The 22,408-nt window shown below is 33.6% G+C and overlaps 1 protein-coding gene across 1 annotated transcript; it reads right to left on the bottom strand.

The window, feature by feature from the left end:
* Positions 1 to 309: 309 nt before the first annotated feature.
* LOC123315946 (uncharacterized protein K02A2.6-like) lies at positions 310 to 4,389 on the bottom strand. The gene is made up of 2 exons (XM_044901853.1): positions 2,580 to 4,389; positions 310 to 650 (listed from the first exon to the last, which is right to left on the bottom strand). The coding sequence occupies exons 1-2, from the start codon at positions 4,387 to 4,389 to the stop codon at positions 310 to 312; spliced, it is 2,151 nt and encodes a 716-aa protein (XP_044757788.1).
* Positions 4,390 to 22,408: the final 18,019 nt, after the last annotated feature.

Below are 22,408 nucleotides of genomic sequence, written 5' to 3'. Positions count from 1 at the left end.
TTTCGAAGACCAAAACAAAAATTTCAATTGCACCTGATTTGTTAATTATAAGAATCATCATGTAATGTCTTGAGGTTTCTTAGAAAATCAAACACTCTGAGGGTGATCTCATTTATTTCCACATTAGACATTCGGTCATCTTACATACCAATTTTCAACTGGTTCGCGTTAACAGTATGTGTTCGCTCCATGCAATCATAACGCATGCGCACAAGAATAAAGTGCGTACATTACACTCTCCCCTCCTTATTTGGTTATTTCCCGATAAATCAATATTACATTCTAATACAATAATTCACAAAATTTGAATCAATAACGCCACCTATCTGGCGACTTTCTCAATCTTTTAGGTCTATTCTGTACCAGCAATGATGTGCGTTGCGGTGTCACTTTCTGAGCCCTATTTCCTTCCTCAATCATTCTACCGTCAACATCGCTCGGCAATTCATCACTGATACCATTTTCCAAACAATGCTCATTTGAAACATCATTATTACAGTGATCATAAGAATCATTGGCAACTTCATCATTATCGTCGAAACTAGAATCTATATCTCCGACATTGGATATATCAAGACTGACCAGTTGATTCTGATGTCTTTTCCAAACCAAATCGGTGTTGTAAACTTTCACTAAATACACATTTTTACCTAAAATTTTCATTACATGACCAACTACCCAATTTGGTTTGGTTACATTTCTAAAGTCCTTCGCATAAACACATTGTCCCAAAGTGAATCTCTCTCTCCTTCCTCCTCTAAAATACTTTAAGTTATTACTCTGAGATTTTCTTAAATTATTTTTTACAGTTTCAATATCTTTAGGTGGTTTTTGAACATTATCGGGTTTAAGAAGGTCAAATCTGGTTCTGATCTGTCTTCCAAAAAACAAACGTGAGGGGGATTCACCCGTTGAACAATGTTCAGTTATTCTATAAGTCATCAGTAACCTACACAGTGAACGATTCATATCGAAGTTACTGTTACGATTTTGCAGCTCTTTTATGAGAAAATTTTTCACAGTTTTTACACTGTTTTCAGCAGCACCATTAGAAGCTGCATGGTAGGGAGGTGAAGTTATATGCTGTATACCATTTTGTGTCAAAAAGTTTTCAAATTCCTCCGAAACTAACTGGCGTCCATTATCAGACACTAATATCTTAGGTATACCAAAACGAGAAAAAATTTCAGTTAATTTTTCAATTGTGTGACTTGTTGTGATACTATTCATTACAAAAACCTCCAACCATTTCGAAAATGAGTCTAAAACAATTAAACAATATTTACCCATTATGGGACCTAAAAAGTCTATATGCACTCTTTCCCATACTTCATTAGATATAGGCCAGGATTGTAACTGTCCTTTGTTAGGGTTTCTCTGTACTGATTGACAGACCGTACATGATTTACACATCATTTCGATGTCTTTGTTGAGACAGGGCCACCAAACATATGATCTTGCTAATGACTTTGTTTTTACTATTCCCATGTGACTATTATGGAACATTTTTAGAACTTCCTTTTGGAGATATCCCGGAATAATGACTCTATGCCCCCACATTAAAACATTATTTACTTTAGATATTTCGTACTGCCTTCTTAAGAAGGGTTTCAAATGAATATCCGCTACTTCTTTCGGCCAACCTGACAATGTATATCTATAAACTTTCGATAAAATTTCATCTATTTGTGTTTCATTTTCAATTCTTTTCAAATCTATTTCTATCTCATTACAACCGCTAACATAATTTATACTATACAAATCTTTGTTAATCTCGGAATCCATCGCATTCAATGGTAATCGTGACAAAAAATCAGCAATGTTCTTACTAGATTTAACATATTTAATTTCAAAATCAAATCCGCTCAAAAAACAGGCATATCTTTGAAGTCTATTTGCTGCCATGATAGGGATCCCCTTCTTAGGACCAAATATTGAAACCAGGGCTTTATTATCAGTGACCAACGTGAATTTATGACCGTATAAGAACTGATAATACCTTTTCACTCCAAAAATTATACTATATGCTTCCTTATCTATCTGACTCCACCTTTTTTGTTGATCGTTCAGAGTTTTCGAAGCAAAACAAATTGGTCTTTCCACACCGTTTTCGAAAATATGCGACAGAACTGCGCCGACTCCATAGTCTGATGCATCCACTGTTAAATTCAGTGGAAGCTCTGGATTGAAATGAACCAGAAAGTTATCCGACTGCAATATTTCTTTGACCGTATCAAACGAATTCTGACATTCTTGATTCCAATTCCAAATTGAATTTTTTTTTATCAAATTATAAAGTGGATGTAATACTGTTGGTACATTCGGGATGAACCTATTGTAATAATTTATTGCCCCTATGAATGAACGAATTTGTGACACATTCTGAGGAATTGGAATATTTTTTATAGCCTCCAACTTCTTTTTAGATTTATGTAACCCTTGCTGACTAATTTCGAATCCTAAATACGAAACGGAATCTGAAAAGAAGGTACATTTTTCCATTTTAATCGTTAAACCGCAATCCTGTAATATTTGCAAAACTTTTTCTAAATTTTCTACATGAGATTTAAAGTCTTTACCCGTTATAAGTATATCGTCAAGAAATACGCAAACATCTTCCATATCACCGAAAAGTTGATCCATAATTCTCTGAAACTTTCCTGGTGCACATTTTATACCGTATGGTAACCTATTATAAAAAAATAGACCTTTATGAGTCGATATTGCCGTTAATTCCGCCGATTCGTTTTCAAGTTCTATCTGTTGATACGCTGTGCTCAAGTCTATTTTAGAAAATTGTTGACCACCATTTAATTTAGCATATAAATCATCAATTCTCGGAATTGGATATTTATCGTCATTTAAAACAGGGTTCAAAGTTAATTTGTAATCCCCGCAAATGCGGACAGAACCATCTTCTTTGAGAACTGGTACAATTGGTGTACCCCAATCACTATGTTCGATAGGTGTTAGGATATTTATGTCAACTAACCTATTCAGTTCCCTTTCGACCTTTTCTTTAAGAGCATATGGCAGTGGCCTTGCCTTGAAAACTTTAGGAACGGAATTTTCTTCCAGAAACAATTTCAATTTGAATTTATTAAAACAACCAATTTTATCAGTAAAAACATCTGGAAATTTCAATTTCAATTTCTCTATCCATGTATTATTATTAGCTATGTGATTTACAGCTTGAAATTTTATATTGAAAGCAGATATGAAATCACGACCCAAAATTGCAACAGTACTTTCTTTGATAACACAAAATTCTATAAATTTGATTTCATTATTGTACTTAACTTCGATATTTATTTTTCCAAGGGGAGAAATTCTTCCTCCTGTGAAATTTATCAAGGTAATACTAGTAGGATTTAGTGTATAACTTTCAAAATATTTTTGATAAACTGAATATGGTAAACAAGAAACTGCAGCGCCAGAATCTAATTCTAAAATAAATAACTTATTGTTTAAAAGAACTTCAATTGTCATTGGATTCGAAACATTTGATTCTACAGTAAATATTGGAAATTCTTCTATATCACAATTTTCATTTGAATGGTCAAGTTGTACATTATAAACTTTTTCCTTTTTATTCCTACAATTCGACGTGTTGTGCGTTTTAGTACTACAATGAGCGCAATACCTTGGTTGTTGTTCCTTGTTTTTAAAGAAACATTTACTTTCTGGATGTTTACCCCTACCGCAAATGGAACACCAATCCACCTCTCGGTTTCTGGCAGGCACGACTGCGCTGGAACGCGCTCTCGCTGCGCTGCGTTGTACCTCTCTGCGCGGGGGAGTCCCTTGTACCCGGTAGATTTCCCGAGGTTCTTCTTTGATAAATGATGGATCGGCATTTTCATTTTGATTTCTCCATGTAATTTCAGCTGCTGTAGCCAAACTGACGGCCTCTTCGAATGTTGTCGTAGCCCGACACTCACTCAACATTTTGTCCATTATTTTTCCCGGATTCAAACCACATATAAACTTATCACGGAGAATATGTTTCAATTGATCACCGAACTCGCATTTCACACACAAACTGCGAAGCTTCACTGCCCAGTCTTGAATGTTCTCGTTCGGAGATTTTCTTGCCGCATAAAACTGGCATCTTTCAGCAAAAACGTTGGTTTTCCTACAGTAGTACTCGTTCAACAGTTTAACGACTTCCTCGTAGACATTTTCTTGTGGTTTTCTTGGCACGCAAAGATTTTGAAGAAGGATATATGCCTCTTGAGACAATCCATTTAACAGAATTGCACGTTTAATATCACTGTCTGTTATTGTGTTCGCCACGAAAAACTGTTCGAGACGATTGATGTGCACAGTCCAGTCATGAATTTTTGGATCAAATTCTAATTGCAGACCCACAGTTTTAGGAGTCGCCATGTTGATCACACACGTGTTGTCCCGAAAAATTTATTTCGATACACGACACACGTTATCAATTTGTAGTAATTTTATTGAGTTCGTTAATAATCCTCGTCGCCACTTGTAATGTCTTGAGGTTTCTTAGAAAATCAAACACTCTGAGGGTGATCTCATTTATTTCCACATTAGACATTCGGTCATCTTACATACCAATTTTCAACTGGTTCGCGTTAACAGTATGTGTTCGCTCCATGCAATCATAACGCATGCGCACAAGAATAAAGTGCGTACATTACAATTTTGAATAATAAAACTTCATGCGAAAACACTTGAATTAACTTTTGTCTTTCTCCATTCATCATGCGTCCATCATAGTGTCCGCTGTTCATTATAGCTTTTGGGAATTTACCAATCAATCATATGTATCCGAGTATGTATCTATATTATTAACTTCATTTTGTAGATTCATCATGTCTTGACAAAAATATGGTTGCAATTTCAAAATATTTTGACTCGAGGCCTTCAAAAAGACTTCAATTTTGTTTATTTTTTCCCTTACATCCTGTATGATCTATCGAAAAATGCGAATCTGTTTTGGATAATTTTTCATAAAATCTTACTTGTTTCGATATAATTGGTAATTTTCTTTATGATACATCCCTAAAAAATTTAAACCAGAGAGATGGTACAAGATATTCAAATTTTCGGGAAAATCCAATAATTAAACATAATCGATAATGAAACAGATGTTTCTGAGCAAAGGATTCCTCAAAATCATTGAGCAATCCGATTTAAGAAAAATATATAGAGAGTGTTCCATTTGAAATAACACAACAATGTCCAACATTCGGTTTAGCCGACGTTGTTCATTTCTGTGATATTGTAAAATTTGTTGCATTTTTTCTCTTGATTCTGAAATGAAAATTTTCGGAATGGCTCATTGTCCTTGAATATTCATCACCATTTACATCTGAATATTTAGCTTGATATGAAAGAAGTTCAACGGATGCATAGATACACACGATGAAATATAAACAGTCATAATCCCATTCGAGAGAGCCAAGATTGGTTTTCTTTCACGTGATTCTTTCCCCTACAGAAGAATGCGATAAAAAATCGTTGAGATATGCCGCCTGGATTGCAATTATGGAGGAGATAGCGCACTGCGCCTCTCTACAGTTAATTCCTCCGTATACTTATATTCCGCCTGTCTACATCTGCTTTGAAAATACAACGTTGCCATTTTCGGAGGTGCTAACGAGCAAAGAGTCGCCCACAGCAATTCTTCGATATACAGCTCAGCACACTAGCGCCAGTGATATACACTCGAACTAAAAGATTGTTCAGTACATAAATGGGGTGCGTTGTGACCTCAAAACGATTTTTTGATATGTTGGTCCCTGAATCCTCCTGAATCTAACAAGCTAAAAAACAAGGCAAAACGTTGTCACACGATTTCGGAGGTGACAGCGATATATATGAGGTGAGAGCGTTAAACGAGTTACTATTTTGGAGGTGGTATTAACACTATATATATATATATATATATATATATATATATATATATATGTATGTATGTATATATATATATATATATATATATATATATATATATATATATATATATATATATATATATATATATATATATATATATATATATATGAACCCGTAGTGCGTTGTTACCTCCGTTAAGTTCATTGGGCGACCTGACCTCCGGGTGAAGGAGTTATATAGTTGGAATAATTTTTGCTTATATATGTAAAGGGGAAGGTAAATAACAGGGGTACCTAAAGAGGGGAAAAGATTTGTATCGAAAAATTTTTCTTCAAACGAATCAGACCTTACTACCTCCGCATATATTTCTTATTAGTAGTGCGCTCTCACCTCCCGCAACGTTGCCAGATTTTAGGAGGACAGAAAGTAAGGCAGCTTGAATTCTACTCATATATAGAATACAGCTGCTCTTCCGATTCATTCACACTTATTGAAACCTGTAAATAGTTCGTGAACGATACTGATATTAATGAAATTCATACGCTTATACTTGATTGATAAGGTTCGTGATCTCGGTGTAAATGAATTTGGTCAGAAATTATTATCTTTTCTTCATGAATATTAACAGCTTTGAATAAATATGCTTATGTCTACGATACTTCGTCCGATAGGGGAGTTCAATACCATATAGGTCCCAAAATGAATGATACATGACAATGAAATTTTTTGTGACATATAAGATTAATTCCAAAGACAATTTTACCGAATTTGTTCTGGTATGAAATAGTAATCTAATTTTTGGGCATTATATTCACGACATTAGGAACTCCATTTGGATGTTTTTACCGAATGAATCAACAAAGATATACGTTTTACTTTCAGCTTCTATACTTCATTCACTTTTATTATAGCACTGGATTGGCCATGGAAATTGGATACCTTTCACCCTGTATGGTACGAAAATGACGCTTGTCAAAACATTTTTGAGTTTTGAATCAGTGCTACGTAGTCCGTTCTACGTGAGACTCTCAGTAATTACGTATTTAATCACAATGCCAAATCACTTCGGAAAATATTAAGTCGAAAATATGTAACGAACATAACTGACGTTTATACAAACTGATTGAAGACATACCAAATCTATTTATTTACATGGAAAATACAAGTGATCAGTAGTTTGAGGAGAGTTACTGTTGTTTATCTTCTTAGAATTCCAAAAAATCAACCCGAAGAATAAATGCATTTGATGCAGTGTTAGCATTGAGTTGAATACTCGAAGGTGGTAGGGAATGGGTATCTCTGGAAGAAATGAACGGATAATTACAAGAATGTTGAATTCTTCAACAAAAATCATCTTGCGTGAATGGTAGTCTGGGTAGTCAAAAAAATTAAAAGAAGATTAAAGTAATAGGATCTTCACCTTCAAAAAAAAAACAACTGGCTTGTATTGATGTCTGTTTATTTTCAATACATTGATATAATAATAATAATTATACAGGCTGTGGCGTAATGAATGGATAATATGGAGCCTCCGGCTAGAGGACTCTATGACGGTTCAGATAAATATATTTTACGTTTTGTAAAAGTGCCTTGGTTTTCGAGATATTGTAGATTTTCGATTAATCACCCCAAATAATAATAATAACTGGATATTGACACTTTTCACCATAGCGGATCAAAAGAAACTCCTTGATTTAATGGCATTTTTCAATTGCTCCAGGAGTCTTTTGCGATTTTTCAGTTCACAGGGTGATTCACAAGTAAACGGACAAACGAAAACCGTGAATAGAGGGCATTGAGCTAAGTTCAAAAACACCTCATATGTGTGTCTTAGCTATTCCGTCTCCGATATACAGAGGAGTTTATTCAAATTTCCCGAATTTTCGTTCGGCTATAACTCCAAATATTTTAGTTGGATTCAGCTAAAAATTCATTATCCGCTTAAACTTGTAAGTTTCAATAAAAGAGAACATTAAAAGTTGACGAACACAGGACCGGACTCATTGAGGCTATATTCAAATTTAAACTCATGCAAAACACTCTGTTTGTAGTTTTTTTTGGCATAAATTTGAATTTTTCAGGTATCTGCATTGATTTTCTCAAAATCAATGAAACTTTGGTATGCCTTATCAGTGGATTATTTTTAATGAATAATTGTTTGGTGGTGAAATGCCTCTGGAAAAAACAGCGCTGCATATTGACTTTTACTTCACATTAATTAATGGGATGAATATGATCGCCAATCAAATGTCGAAATCTAAAAATGGAATTGGAAATGTTCAACTGAAGTTTTTCGTTCTCAATATATGTCTTGCATCTGTTTTTGATATTTATAGCATATCTGGGTATTCAGATAAGACATTTACAGTGATAATAAGCTTTGATATTGATAATGAACAAGTATGGAAATAAAAAACTGCGCTATCATGAAAAAAATAATTATAACTTGATATCTTCTGAATGACTCGCTTTTTATGGACATCGTGGAACTGAAGTAATTTTCCGAACTGATTTTCACCTCATTTGGTGTTTTGGTGAAGGTAATGATTGGCACTTCGAATAAGTATGATGAATGCACTTTCGAACTCTTCACTGATTCCGTTATAGTCATTATTGGATCTATGGAAATCTATGGATTGGTCTGGTCTTGTTACAATTTGTTATTGAAACATTGATGATATTCATGCACCATCAAAAGTATTTATCAGTATTTCAGGTCATTTCATTAGAAGGGTAGGACCCCATCATTGGAATGCTAGATATCCAGATCTGACACCCCGCGATTTCTTTCTTTGTTTTTATTCACACAACTAGTTGTTCATAGAAAAATAGATTCATTCTGAAGATCAAGTTTTAATTTTTAGTTTCAAGATAGCGTAGTTTCTCCATCCATATCTGGGCATTATAAATTTTGAAACATTTCATCATTGTGAATGACTATTTTGAAGACCGAATGAGGTATAATTGTTGAACACATTCAACAGAATATTCTTTGAAAAAAAATTTCAATTAAGAATTTCTAAATAAATTTTCATGAAGTGCTCTATTCCTTAGAGGCGTCTGACCAAAACAATTATTTCTAGAATATGATCAACAGGTGGGACAACCCAAAAATCAATTCATTTTGGGACAATAATAATGCAGATAACAAAAAAGTTAAAATTATGATTAAAAAACTACATACACGGTGTTTTTATGAGATTGAAGTGAAGTAAAGCCTCACTTAGCCCGGTCCTGATTTTTTTCGAATTTTAATGCTCTGTTTCAATGAAATTAACAACTCAAGGCTAAATATAAATTTTCAGTCGACTTGATCAAGAATTTCAGGAGTTATAGCCAAACGGAAATTCGAGAAATTTAAAGAAACCCCGAAGAAACTTGTATATAGGGTGCCCCAAAACTATTGAATCAAACGTCACACCACGATAGAGCAGATCAAATACTATCGAATGACACCAACATTAGTTGAGCGAAAATGTACGGTTTCTGAGAAAACCTAACCTAAAGTTAGGTTCGAACTATTTTTTCAATCACAAGGCCAATTTGTGATTGAGGATAGCGTTTTTCTACCTTATTATCACCCGTGTTTATTCTAAGTATCAAAAATCATGTAGTAAAAACAATTGTTTTTTTTTTAGCTTTACTCAAGTTATGGTTATCGATTAACTACTTAAAATAATTTGAATTAGGGGAGATATAACAATAATATTAGTTCAATATAATTTAATATCGATTTCCGTTTTCACAAACTGGCCCTGTTATTGAGAAAAATAGTTCGAAAATCGCAACTTTAGGTATTTTAATAAAATTCTGATTATTCTGGAAACGGTACATTTTCGTCGAACTAATGTTGGTGTCATTCGATAATATTTGGTTTACTCTATCGTGGTGTGACGTTTGATCCACTAGTTTTGGGACATTCTGTATATGGGGTGATTTTGAACTCAGCTCAATGCCCTCTATTCACGGTTATCATTTGACTGTTCACTTGTGAAACACCCTGTACCTCCTTGTACCGTCATATGAAAATTCAAATTCTTCTTGTTGTGAGAAACGTTCAGCCCAACATCTGTTTACTGCAAAACACGTGTTAACGCTGATATGAAGGGTTCAAACTTTTCTACCTGATTCGGGCTTTTTAGGAACGAATTGCTCAAGATGCCGAATTCGAGTAATATTTCGTTTTGGGTGTTATATTGGATAAAATTGAATTTATTCCATGGAAGATTCGAAAATAATTGATGTCCAGAATGCTCCAGAATGATGAAAATTTTCAGATTCCATTGAAACTCTTGCGAAAATTATTTCGTATATTGTCAAGTTTAGATTTTAATTCATTCAGAAATTTGAGTTCGGCAAATAATGATGTGAATAATTCAATATTCTATTTGCCTCAAGACTCAAAACTTTTCGAGAAACGATTTATTTAATGATTTGATGACGAATGAATCAAAAAATTATGGGTGTTGATATTATATTTTCATTCATTGAAAAATATTTAGAATAATAAAGTTCAACAAATGATACGAACAAGATACTCATTCAACTAGCCTCATCATCCGAAACATTTCAGAATTTATTTCGTGTTTAGATAATCCGCTGCATATCGTTGTTCACAATAGAACTGTCAATTTAGGACCAATTATAGAACGATTTAATTAATAGATCAATAGCTTTCGAAAATGTTGGTCAGTCTATAAACTGACAGCTCATTTTGTCAAATGACGGATTTCAGTATCAGACTGCTACATAGTATAATGAGAGTTAAAAAAAAATGTATAGAGTACAGAATTTAGATGGTTGATATTATGTGTCGCTGACAGTCAATCACATTTCCTTCAGTGCAGTTGTTGTTTTGAAGAAAAAGTAATAGATTCTCGCAAAATCCGAAACTCTACATGAATAGGCCCAGTTGTTCAGTTCGGGATTAAAGTTTATCCTAGATTGATTTTGACATTTCAGTTCATTCCTGTCAGGTTATTCTAGGATCATCTTAAATCTTGGCCTAATCCTAATCTGAACAACCGAGCCTTATAGTAATAGCAACGTAGCATTAATTAAGTCGGTATATTATTGGAATAATACTAATTTTTTATAGCGGAGAATAGTGGTTTTTAGCCTCGGTATTCACGAAATTCATTTCATTATGATTTTTTAAGGTGAATCGGCTCGAAATCTTGGATCCCCCGACCTGCTAGTTTCGTAAACTTCTATGACAATAGCATAATAACTCAAATTTCAACATTTTAACAGAAATTTTTGAATTTAAGGAAGAGACACATTGAAAAAATCGATAGCAAGTTACCGCCTAAAATACGAGCTTGCCGAAGTTGAAACTAGTACCAATCTACTCAGTGCTTCATAAAATGTATAGTTTTATGACTCAGTGTTTTTCAGAACCTGTAACAAAAAATTAAAAACTGTAAACTCGTCATCGCCTTCCAAAGGCTGTATCTTGGAAGAGCTGTCGATTTAGAAAAAAATTCAAAGGAACTACCCCCGCTTATTTTCATTGAGGAAGCATCTCCCTTAGTCCTTCGCATTTATTTAGAGATATCCTGTATATAGATTCATTTTATCTATGTACCTATTTATTTTGGATAGTGGAAGTTTAATCAATATGTGTTATTTTCGAAGACCAAAACAAAAATTTCAATTGCACCCGATTTGTTAATTATAAGAATCATCATTTATTTTGAATAATAAAACTTCAAGCGAAAATACTCAAATTAACTTTTGTCTTTCTCCTTTCATCATGCGTCCATCATAGTGTCCGCTGTTCATCATAGTTTTTGGGAATTTACCAATCAATCATATGTATCCGAGTATGTATCTATATTAATAACTTCATTTTGTAGATTCATCATGTCTTGACAAAAATATGGTTGCAATTTCTAAATATTTTGACTCGAGGCCTTCAAAAGACTTCAATTTTGTTTATTTTTTCCCTTACATCCTGTATGATCTATCGAAAAATGCAAATCTGTTTTGGATCATTCTTCACCAAATCTTACTTGTTTCGATATAAGTGGTAATTTTCTTTATGATACATCACTAAAAAATTTAAACCAGAGAGATGGTACAAGCTATTCAAATTTTCGGGAAAATCCAATAATTAAACATAATCGATAATAAAACAGATGTTTCTGAGCAAAGGATTCCTCAAAATCATTGAGCAATCCGATTTAAGAAAAATATATAGAGCGTTCCATCTGAAATAACACAACAATGTCCAACATTCGGTTTAGCCGACGTTTTTCATTTCTGTGATATTGTAAAATTTGTTGCATTTTTTCTCTTGATTCTTAAATGAAAATTTTCGGAATGGCTCATGGTCCTTGAATATTCATCACCATTTACATCTGAATATTTAGCTTGATATGAAAGAAGTTCGACGGATGCATAGATACACACGATGGAATATAAACAGTCATAATCCCATTCGAGAGAGCCAAGATTGGTTTTCTTTCACGTGATTCTTTCCCCTACAGATAAATGCGATAAAAAATCGTTGAGATATGCCGTCTGTATTGCAATTATGGAGGAGATAGCGCGCTGTGCCTCTCTGCAGTTAATTCCTCCGTATACTTATATTCCGCCTGTCTACATCTGATTTGAAAATACAACGTTGCCATTTTCGGAGGTGCTAACGAGCAAAGAGTCGCCCACAGCAATTCTTCGATATACAGCTCAGCACACTAGCGCCAGTGATATACCCTCGAACTAAAAGATTGTTCAGTACATAAACGGGGTGCGTTGTGACCTCAAAACGATTTTTTGATATGTTGGTCCCTGAAGCCTCCTGAATCTAACAAGCTAAAAAACAAGGCAAAACGTTGTCACCTCCGATTTCGGAGGTGACAGCGATATATATGAGGTGGGAGCGTTAAACGAGTTACTATTTTGGAGGTGGTATTAACACTTTATAACTATATATATATATATATATATATATATATATATATATATATATATATATATATATATATATATATATATATATATATATATATATATATATATATATATATATATATATATATATATATATATATATATATATATATGAACCCGTAGTGCGCTGCTACCTCCGTTAAGTTCATTGGGCGACCTGACCTCCGGGTGAAGCAGTTATATAATTGGAATAATTTTTGTTTATATATGTAGAGGGGAAGGTAAATAACAGGGGTACCTAAAGAGGGGAAAAGATTTTTATCGACAAATTTTTCTTCAAACGAATCAGACCTTACTACCTCCGCATATATTTCTTATTAGTAGTGCGCTCTCACCTCCCGCAACGTTGCCAGATTTTAGGAGGACAGAAAGTAAGACAGCTCGAATTCTACTCATATATAGAATACAGCTGCTCTTCTGATTCATTCACACATATTGAAACCTGTAAATAGTTCGAGAACGATACTAATATTAATAAACTTCATACGCTGATAATTGATTGATAAGGTTCGTGATCTCGGTGTGAATGAAGTTGGACAGTTTTGAATAAATATGATTATGTCTACGATACTGCGTCCGATAGGGGAGTTTAATACCATATAGGTCCCAAAGTGAATGATGCATGAAAATGAAATTTTTCGTGACATATAAGATTAATTCAAAAGACAATTTTACCGAATTTGTTCTGGTATGAAATAGTAGTCTAATTTTTCGGCATTATATTCACGACATCAGGAACTCCATATAAATGTTTTTCCCGAATGAATCGATAAAGATATACGTTTTACTTTCAGCTTCTATACTTCATTCACTTTCATTTTAGCACTGGATTGGCCATGAAAATTGGATACCTTTCACTCTGTATGATACGAAAATGTTGGGTTAAGACGCTTGTCAAAACATTCTTGAGTTTTAAATCAGTGCTACGTAGTCCGTTCTACGTGAGACTCTCAGTAATTACGTATTTCATGACAATGTTAAATTACTTCGGAAAATATCAAGTCGAAAATATGTAACGAACATAATTGACGTTTATACAAACTAATTGAAGACATACCAAATCTATTTATTTATATGGAAAATACAAGTGATCAGTAGCTTGAGGAGAGTTACTGTTGTTTATCTTCTTTGGCTGGAGGTTGAAGACGTTACATCAGTTGTAGAATTCAAAAAAATTAACCCGAAGATGAAATGCATTTGATGCAGTGTTAGCATTGAGTTGAATAATCAAAGGTGGTAGGGAATGGGTATCTCTTGAAGAAATGAACGGATAATTACAAGAATGTTGAATTCTTCAACAAAAATCATCTTGCGTGAATAGTAGTCAAAATAATTAAAAGCAGTTTGAAGCAAGAGGAGCTTCACCTCACAAAACAACTGGCTCGTATTCATGTCTGTTTATTTTCAATACATTGATATAATGATAATAATTATACAGGGTGTGGCGTAATGAATGGATAATATGGATCCTGCGGGTAGAGGACTCTATGGCGCTTCAGATAAATATATTTTACGTTTGGTAAAAGTGCCTTGGTTTTCGAGATATAATTATATAAATAATAATAATAACTGGATATTGATATTTTTCATCATAGCGCATCAAAAGAAACTCCTTGATTTAATGGCATTTCTTAATTGCTCGAGGAGTCTTTTGCGATTTTTCAGTACACAGGGTGTTTCACAAGTAAACGGACAAACGAAAACCGTGAATAGAGGGCATTGAGCTGAGTTCAAAAACACCTCATATGTGTGTCTTGGGCATTCCGTTTCCGATATACAGAGGAGTTTATTCAAATTTCCCGAATTTTCGTTCAGCTATAACTCCAAATAATTTAGTTGTATTCGGCTAAAAACTCATTATCCGCTTAAGCTTGTAAGTTTCAATAAAACAGAACATTAAAAGTTGACGAACACAGCACCGGACTCATTGAGGCTATATTCAAACTTAAACTCATGCAAAACACTCTGTTTGTAGTTTTTTTCGTCATAATTTTCAATTTTTCAGGTATCTGCATTTATTTTCTCAAAATCAATGAAAGTTTGGTATGCTTTATCAGTGGATAATTTTTAATGAATAATTGTTTGGTGGTGAAATGCCTCTAGAAAAAACCAGCGCAGCATATTGACTTTTACTTCATAATAATTATTGGTATGAATATGATCGCCAATCAGAAGTGGAAATCTAAAAATGGAATTGGAAATGTTCAACTGAATTTTTTCGTTTTTGATATTTTAGCATATCTGGTTATTCAGATAAATCATTCACAGTGATAATAAGCTTTATTATTGATAATGAACAAAAATAGCAATAAAAAATAATAATTTTAACTTGATATCTTCCGAATGAATCGCTTTTTATGGACAACGTGGACCTGAAGTAATTTTCCGAATTGATTTTCACCTCATTTGGTCTTTTAGTGAAGGTAATGATTGGCACTTCGAATAAGTATGATAAATGCACTTTCGAGTTCTTCACTTATTCCGTTATATTCATTATTGGATCTATGGAAATCTATGGATTGGTCTGGTCTTATTACAATTTGTTATTGAAACATTGATGATATTCATGCACTAGCAAAAGTATTTATCAGTATTTCAGGTCATTTCATTAGAAGGGTAGGACCCCAACATTGGACTGCTAGATCTCCAGATCTGACACCCCGCGATTTCTTTCTTTGTTTTAATTCACACAACTAGTTGTCCAAAGAAAAATAGATTAATTCTGAAGATCAAGTTTTAATATTTAGTTTGAAGATAGCGTAGTTTTTCCATCCATATTTGTGCATTATCAATTTTGAAACATTTTATCATTGTGAATGACTATTTTGAAGACCGAATATGGTATAATTGTTGAACACATTCATTTCATTTCTTTGAAAAAAAAATCAATTAAGAATTTCTATTTTTCATGAAGTGCTCTATTCCTTGAAGGCGTCTGACCAAAACAATTACTTCTAAAACATGATCAACAGGTGGCGCAACCCAAAAATCAATTCATTTTGAGACAATAATAATGCAGATAACAAAAAAGTTTAAATTATGATTAAAAAACTACATACACGTTGTTTTTATGAGTTTGAAGTTAAGTAAAGCCTCACTGAGCCCGGTCCTGATTTTTCTCGAATTTAAATGCTCTGTTTCAATGAAATTAACAACTCAAGGCTAAATATAAATTTTCAGTCGACTTGATAGAGAATTTCAGGACTTATAGCCGAACGGAAATTCGAGAAATTTCAAAAAACACTGAAGAAACCTATATATAGGGTGCCCCAAAACTATTGAAACAAACGTCACACCACGATAGAGTAGATCAAATACTATCGAATGACACCAACATTAGTTGAGCGAAAATGTACGGTTTCTGAGAAAACCTAACCTAAAGTTGCCGATTTTCGAACTATTTTTTCAATCACAAGGCAAATTTGTGATTGAGGATAGCGTTTTTCTTCCATATTATCACCCCTGTTTAATCTGAGTATTGAAAATCATGTAGAAAAAACAATTGTTTCAATTAACATCAACTTAGGTCGAGACTTAGGTTATGGTTATCGATTAACTACTTAAAATAATTTCAATTAGGGGAGATAAAACAATAATCTCAGTTCAATATAATTTACAATCGATATCCTTCTTCACAAACTGGCCCTGTTATTAAGAAAAATAGTTCGAAAATCGGGAACTTTAGGTGTTTTAATAAAATTCTGATTATTTTGGAAACGGTACGTTTTCGTTGAACTAATGTTGGTGTCATTCGATAATATTTGGTTTACTCTATCGTGGTGTGACGTTTGATTCACTAGTTTTGGGACACCCTGTATATGGGGTGATTTTGAACTCCGCGCAATGCCCTCAATTCACGGTTTTCATTTGTCTGTTTACTCGTGAAACACCCTGTATACTCCTTGTACTCTGAAAATTTTGAAACAAATGCCTCACCCTCATATGGAAATTCAAATTCTTCTTGTTGTGAGAAACGTTCATCCAGAGACTCTGGTTCATCCCCCCGACCCTGGTTACATTGCCCGTTGAAAATGAAATCGGCATCTGTTTACTGCAAAACACGTGTTAATGCTGATACGAAGGGTTCAAACTTCTCTACCTGATTCGAGCTTTTTAGGAACGAATTGCTCAAGATGAGTTCGAGTAACATTTCGTTTTGCGTGTTATATTGGATAAAATTGAATTTATGCCATGGACGATTCGAGAATTATTGATGTCCAGAATGCTCTAGAATGATGAAAATTTTCAGATTTCATTGAAACTCTTGCGAAAACTGTCTCGTATATTGTCAAGTTTAGATTTTAATTCATTCAGAACTTTGAAGTTCGACAAATAATGATGTAAATAATTCAATATTATATTTGCCTCAAGACTCGAAACTTTTCGAGAAACGATTTATTTAATTATTTGATGACGAATAAATCAATTATGTGTGTTGATATTATATTTTCATTCATTGAAGAATATTTAGAATAATGAAGTTCAACAAATGATACGAACAATATACTTATTCAATTAACCTCATGATCCGAAACATTTCAGAATTTATTTCGTGTTTAGATAATCCGCTGCATATCGTTGTTCACAATACGACTGTCAATTTAGGACCAATTATAGAACGATTTAATTAATAGATCAATAGCTTTCGAAAATGTTGGTCAGTCTATGACTGACAACTCATTTTGTCAAATGACGGATTTCAGTATCAGACTGCTATATTAGTATGATGAGAGTTCAAAAAAATTTGTATGGACTACAGAATTCAGATGGTTGATATTCCGTGTCGCTAACAGTCAATCACATTTCCTTCAGCGTAGTTGTTGTTTTGAAGAAAAAGTAGTAGATTCTCGCAAAATCCGAAACTCTACATGTATAGCAGTTGTTCAGTTCGGGATTAAAGTTTGTCCTAGATTGATTTTGACATTTCAGTTCAGTTCTGTCAGATCAATCTTGGATCATCTTAAATCTCGGCCTAATCCTGAAGTGATCAACCGGGCCTTATAGTAATAGCAACGTAGCATTCATTAAGTCGGTATATTATTGGAATAATACTAATTTTTTATAGTGGAGAATAGTGGATTCTCCTCGGTAGTTATTCACGAAATTCATTTTATTATGTTTTTTTAAGGTGAATCGGCCCGAAATCTTGGATCCCCCCGACCTGCTAGTTTCGTATACTTCTATGACAATAGCATAAAAACTCAAATTTCAACATTATCACAGAAATTTTTGAATTTAAGGGAGAGACACATTGAAAAAATCGATAGCAATTTACCGCCTAGACTACGAGCTTGCCGAAGTTGAAACTGGTAACAATCTACTCAGTGCTTCTGTAAAAAAAATTAAAACCTGTAAACTCGTCATCGCCTTCCAAAGGCTGTATTTTGGAAGGGCTGTCGATTTGGAAAAAAATTTATAGGAACTACCCCCGCTTATTTTCATTAAGGAATCATCTACCTTAGTTCTTCGCATTTGTTCACAGATATCCTGTATATAGATATATTTTATCTATGTACCTACTTATTTTGGATAGTAGAAGTTTAGTTTCGAAGACCAAAACAAAAATGTCAATTGCACCTGATTTGTTGATTATAAGAATCATTTATTTTGAATAATAAAACAGCATGCGAAAATACTTAAATTAACTTTTGTCTTTCTCCTTTCATCATGCCTCCATCATAGTGTCCGCTGTTCATCATAGCTTTTGGGAATTTACCAACCAATCATCTGTATATCAATCATATGTATCCGAGTATGTATTTATATTATTAACTTCATTTTGTAGATTCATCATGTCTTGACAAAAACATGGTTGCAATTTCAAAATATGTTGACTCGAGGCCTTCTAAAGACTTCAATTTTGTTTAATTTTTCCCTTACATCCTTTATGATCTATCGAAAAATGAAATCTGTTTTGAATAATTCTTCATAAAATCTCACTTGTTTCGATATAATTGGTAATTTTCTTTATGATACATCACTAAAAAATTCAAACCAGAGAGATGGTACAAGTTCTTTAAATTTTCGGGAAAATCTAATATTTAAACATAATCTATAATAAAATAGATGCTTCTGAGCAAAGGATTCCTCAAAATCATTGAGCAATCCGATTCAAAGAAAATATACAGAGCGTTCGATCTGGAATAACACATCAATGACCAACATTGGGTTCAGCCGACGTTCATTTCTTTTATATTGTAAAATTTATCGCATTTTTTCTCTCGATTCTGAAATAATTTGAATTAATCTGAAAATGTTCGGAATCGCTTATTCTCATTGAATATTCATCACTATCTATTACGGTAGTGTCGATCCTAGCAGGTATGCAGCGCTTGTCCGGCACGCGGTCGCCCAAATAAAAGGGATGGCCTCAGACAGCCACCTTCATTTGTCAGTCAGTGTCAATTATTGAGTATTACTTTCTAACTCCAATTATCCAAATTTTGAATGAGACGACGAAAAATATTAAATGAAACTGAATTTTTCAATCTTGTCAAATCGAATATTCCTTGTTCCCTTTCACCGAAAAAAAGAAAAACAAAAGAATGCTTGCTTCAGAAGAACGTGATGTAAAGATCGAACAAACCACCATCTGAGAGCAAGGGCGGATTTAGGGGGGGGGCACGGGGGCACGTGCCCCCCCCAGACGGACGGATCTTTCTATGCATACTTAAACTCTTTAAAATAAACTTGAAGTTACTGTCACAGTTACTGTTGATTTTTTTGTTCGTCTGCCCGTTGTGCCCCCCCCAGAAAAAAATCCTGGATCCGCCCTTGTCTGAGAGCAATTATCGTTATCGATAGGGACTCGAGATAGGAATGTCTAGGGTTTGTAAAAATTACCAGATTTTGAAATAGAATCGCGTGGTCGTAAAAACAAAAACGGCTAGGGTTCAATTATGATGCTTCCTACAGTTACTGCATGCGTGTACTTAAAAATGTAAATTGCATTTTCATTGTGTAGATTAGATAACATAAAAATCTGTAGAGAAGATGTCGGAGGGCAGGGACATCATCATCCAAATGGGAGATTATAGATTCTCATTTACAGGGTGTTTTTAAAGTTTGAGTGGAGCGGAAATTAAAACAACTCTATCTCCTGAACGGAATCGCCTATTCATCCGAAATTTGGAATGGAGATAGTTTCCATGAGGTTCCAGAAAACTGCAATCAATATCATTCTATTTGCAGGACAGTAAATTTGGACAGTCGTTGTCGTTAAAATTTCGCGAAATCACCCAATGAATTTCATGATTTCTCGATATCTGCGTAAACTGTAAAATTTATTTATTCAATTTCTTGATAGTGACAATAAGTTTTTTCTCGTGTTGATATTTAACATTCTATTCTTCTCATACCGAAGTGAATTTTGAATCTTTACGAATTTAATCAATTAAATATACATTATTGAATGTTTATTCCAATTTTCATTTGATCCAATACAAAAAAAAATCAAAGGTGCGGTGCGTTCTATAAAATAACATCAAATAAAATCATCTCTGCAACCAAAGATGTAGGAACAATTAATTCTTTAATGCAATTCATTAAGATATAAAATTCACTTCATCATGGGATGAAAACGATCACTTTATATTTTATTTTTACCAATTAAATTACTTAAAAATAAATAATTGTTGAAGAACCATCCTCGAGTTACTCTTCAGAAAACTGATCTAAGTAGTCGATCAAATGAAAACTAAAATTAACATTCAATAGTGATTCAATTGATTAAATCCATAAAAATTCAAAATTCACTTCGTTATGAGATCAATAGGATGTTGAATATCGACACGATAGAAAAAATTATTGTCGCTATCAAGACGAAAAATCAGTTTCTGGAACCTCATAGAAGCTATCTTCATATCAAATTTCGGATGAATATCTCCGTTCAGGAGATAGAGTGGTTTCAATTTCCATTTAAATTTGAAAAACACCCTGTAAATCAGAATCTAGAACTCTTAGATACTACATGTGGGGGTTCTTCGTAATCCTCGAGGTGTTCTCTATCTCACATTAAAATGTTTTTCATCTTATCTGGGACACCGTATATATGTAAAAAAAAGTATATTTTTTGTCTTTGGAGCGGGCGGAGCGGCACATAAGGAATTCGGCACGCCTAAGGATCGGCCTGTACTTCTGAATATTCTTTTCCAAAAAGTATTCTCCTTTCTCTGAACAGCTCATTTTTTTATATGCAATGTAACATTTCTGATTATTCGTTATTCTAATAGGAAGTATTATCTATATAAATAATTTTCATAGAAAGAATCAATATTATTATGGTTTTATTTCAGGTAGGTAATGAATTATTTCGCCAAATTCAGAATTATAGAGATATATTGAATTGATGTGACTGATACTGGATGAAGATCCACAATTGAACTCAAAATAGATAATACGATTTTACAAAATTAGTTTTGAACCACGACACAATAACATCTTCAGGTGGGTGAAGGTAAGCTCAGTTTACCCAGTAGTGGAATTAATAGTATTCCAAATCTTGCTTATGACCATGAAGGTCTTTCGACTAGGTTCGGCCTTCCAAGTGAAGATTCTTCTGTTTTTCAGTTGTTTGAGGAACCCTCATGTTGGGGAATCATCTCCCATAGATATATCAGTGGTTATTCATTAGAAAATAGGAAAAAGAAATTCAAAAATTTCTCACACTTCATTGAAAATTCGTCAATATTTCCTATCAGTGGTTATCAAACCGGCCGAAACAAGGCAACATTTGGCCCGATAAAATCATGCAGAAACCAGAGACGGAATAGCTTGAAATATCTCCAATTGTACAAATTCGTGATTCGTGTTGGCGTAGATTCAGGGTTTTTAGCCCGATATGTATTTTAACAAGTGTTTGAAACAATGAATAATTTTTCTCCTGTTGTGTTATCTTGCAGGTAGTTGTACATTCTTAACAAAAAACTATCTGGTATCATCCATTTAAGCCGTTTCCCTACATAGAGCATTACGCTCTTGTGAGTGATACACTTTTTGTAGTGCTATCGATGTTGATATAAATGAATATCGAAAGTTCGAGCTGAAAGAAAGTTCTTCATAGTATATATAGATATATTTTACCTCTAGGTGTACCTAGAAAAGCTCCTTCCTGTTATTCTATGTTCTAAGAACATTACTGATTTATTCGTTATTCTAATGAGTGGTATTATCTATATAAATCATTTTCATAGAAAGAATCACTATTATGTACAAGATTCAAATCGATTTGTTTTCAAGTAAGTAATTAAATCGCCAAATTCAGAATTATGGTGTTAGCTTGAGATGAAAGAAGTTCAACGGATGCATAGATACACACGATGAAATGTATACAGTCATAATCCCATTCGAGAGAGCTAAGATTGGTTTTCTTTCACGTGATTCTTTCCCCTACAAAAGAATGCGATAAAAATTGTTGAGATATGCCGCCTGGATTGCAATTATGGAGGAGATAGCGCGCTGCGCCTCTATTTACTTAATTCCTCCGTATACTGATATTCCGCCTGTGTACATCTGCTTGTACGGTACAACGTTGCCATTTTCGGAGGTGCTAACCAGCAAAGAGTCCCGCAGAGCAATTCTTCTATAT

This window comes from Coccinella septempunctata, chromosome 6 (genome assembly GCF_907165205.1).
Source record: "Coccinella septempunctata chromosome 6, icCocSept1.1, whole genome shotgun sequence".
NCBI classification, from domain to species: domain Eukaryota; kingdom Metazoa; phylum Arthropoda; class Insecta; order Coleoptera; family Coccinellidae; genus Coccinella; species Coccinella septempunctata.
This window is presented reverse-complemented; position numbering and strand designations above follow the sequence as displayed.

Coding starts and splice junctions, on each gene's coding strand:
- LOC123315946 (XM_044901853.1), bottom strand. CDS start 4,389: ATGGCGACTCCTAAAACTGTGGGTCTGCAATTAGAATTTGATCCAAAA. Junction 651..2,579: donor TGACGATATACTTATAACGG/GTAAAGACTTTA, acceptor TGAAAATTTTAG/GTAAAAATGTGTATTTAGTG.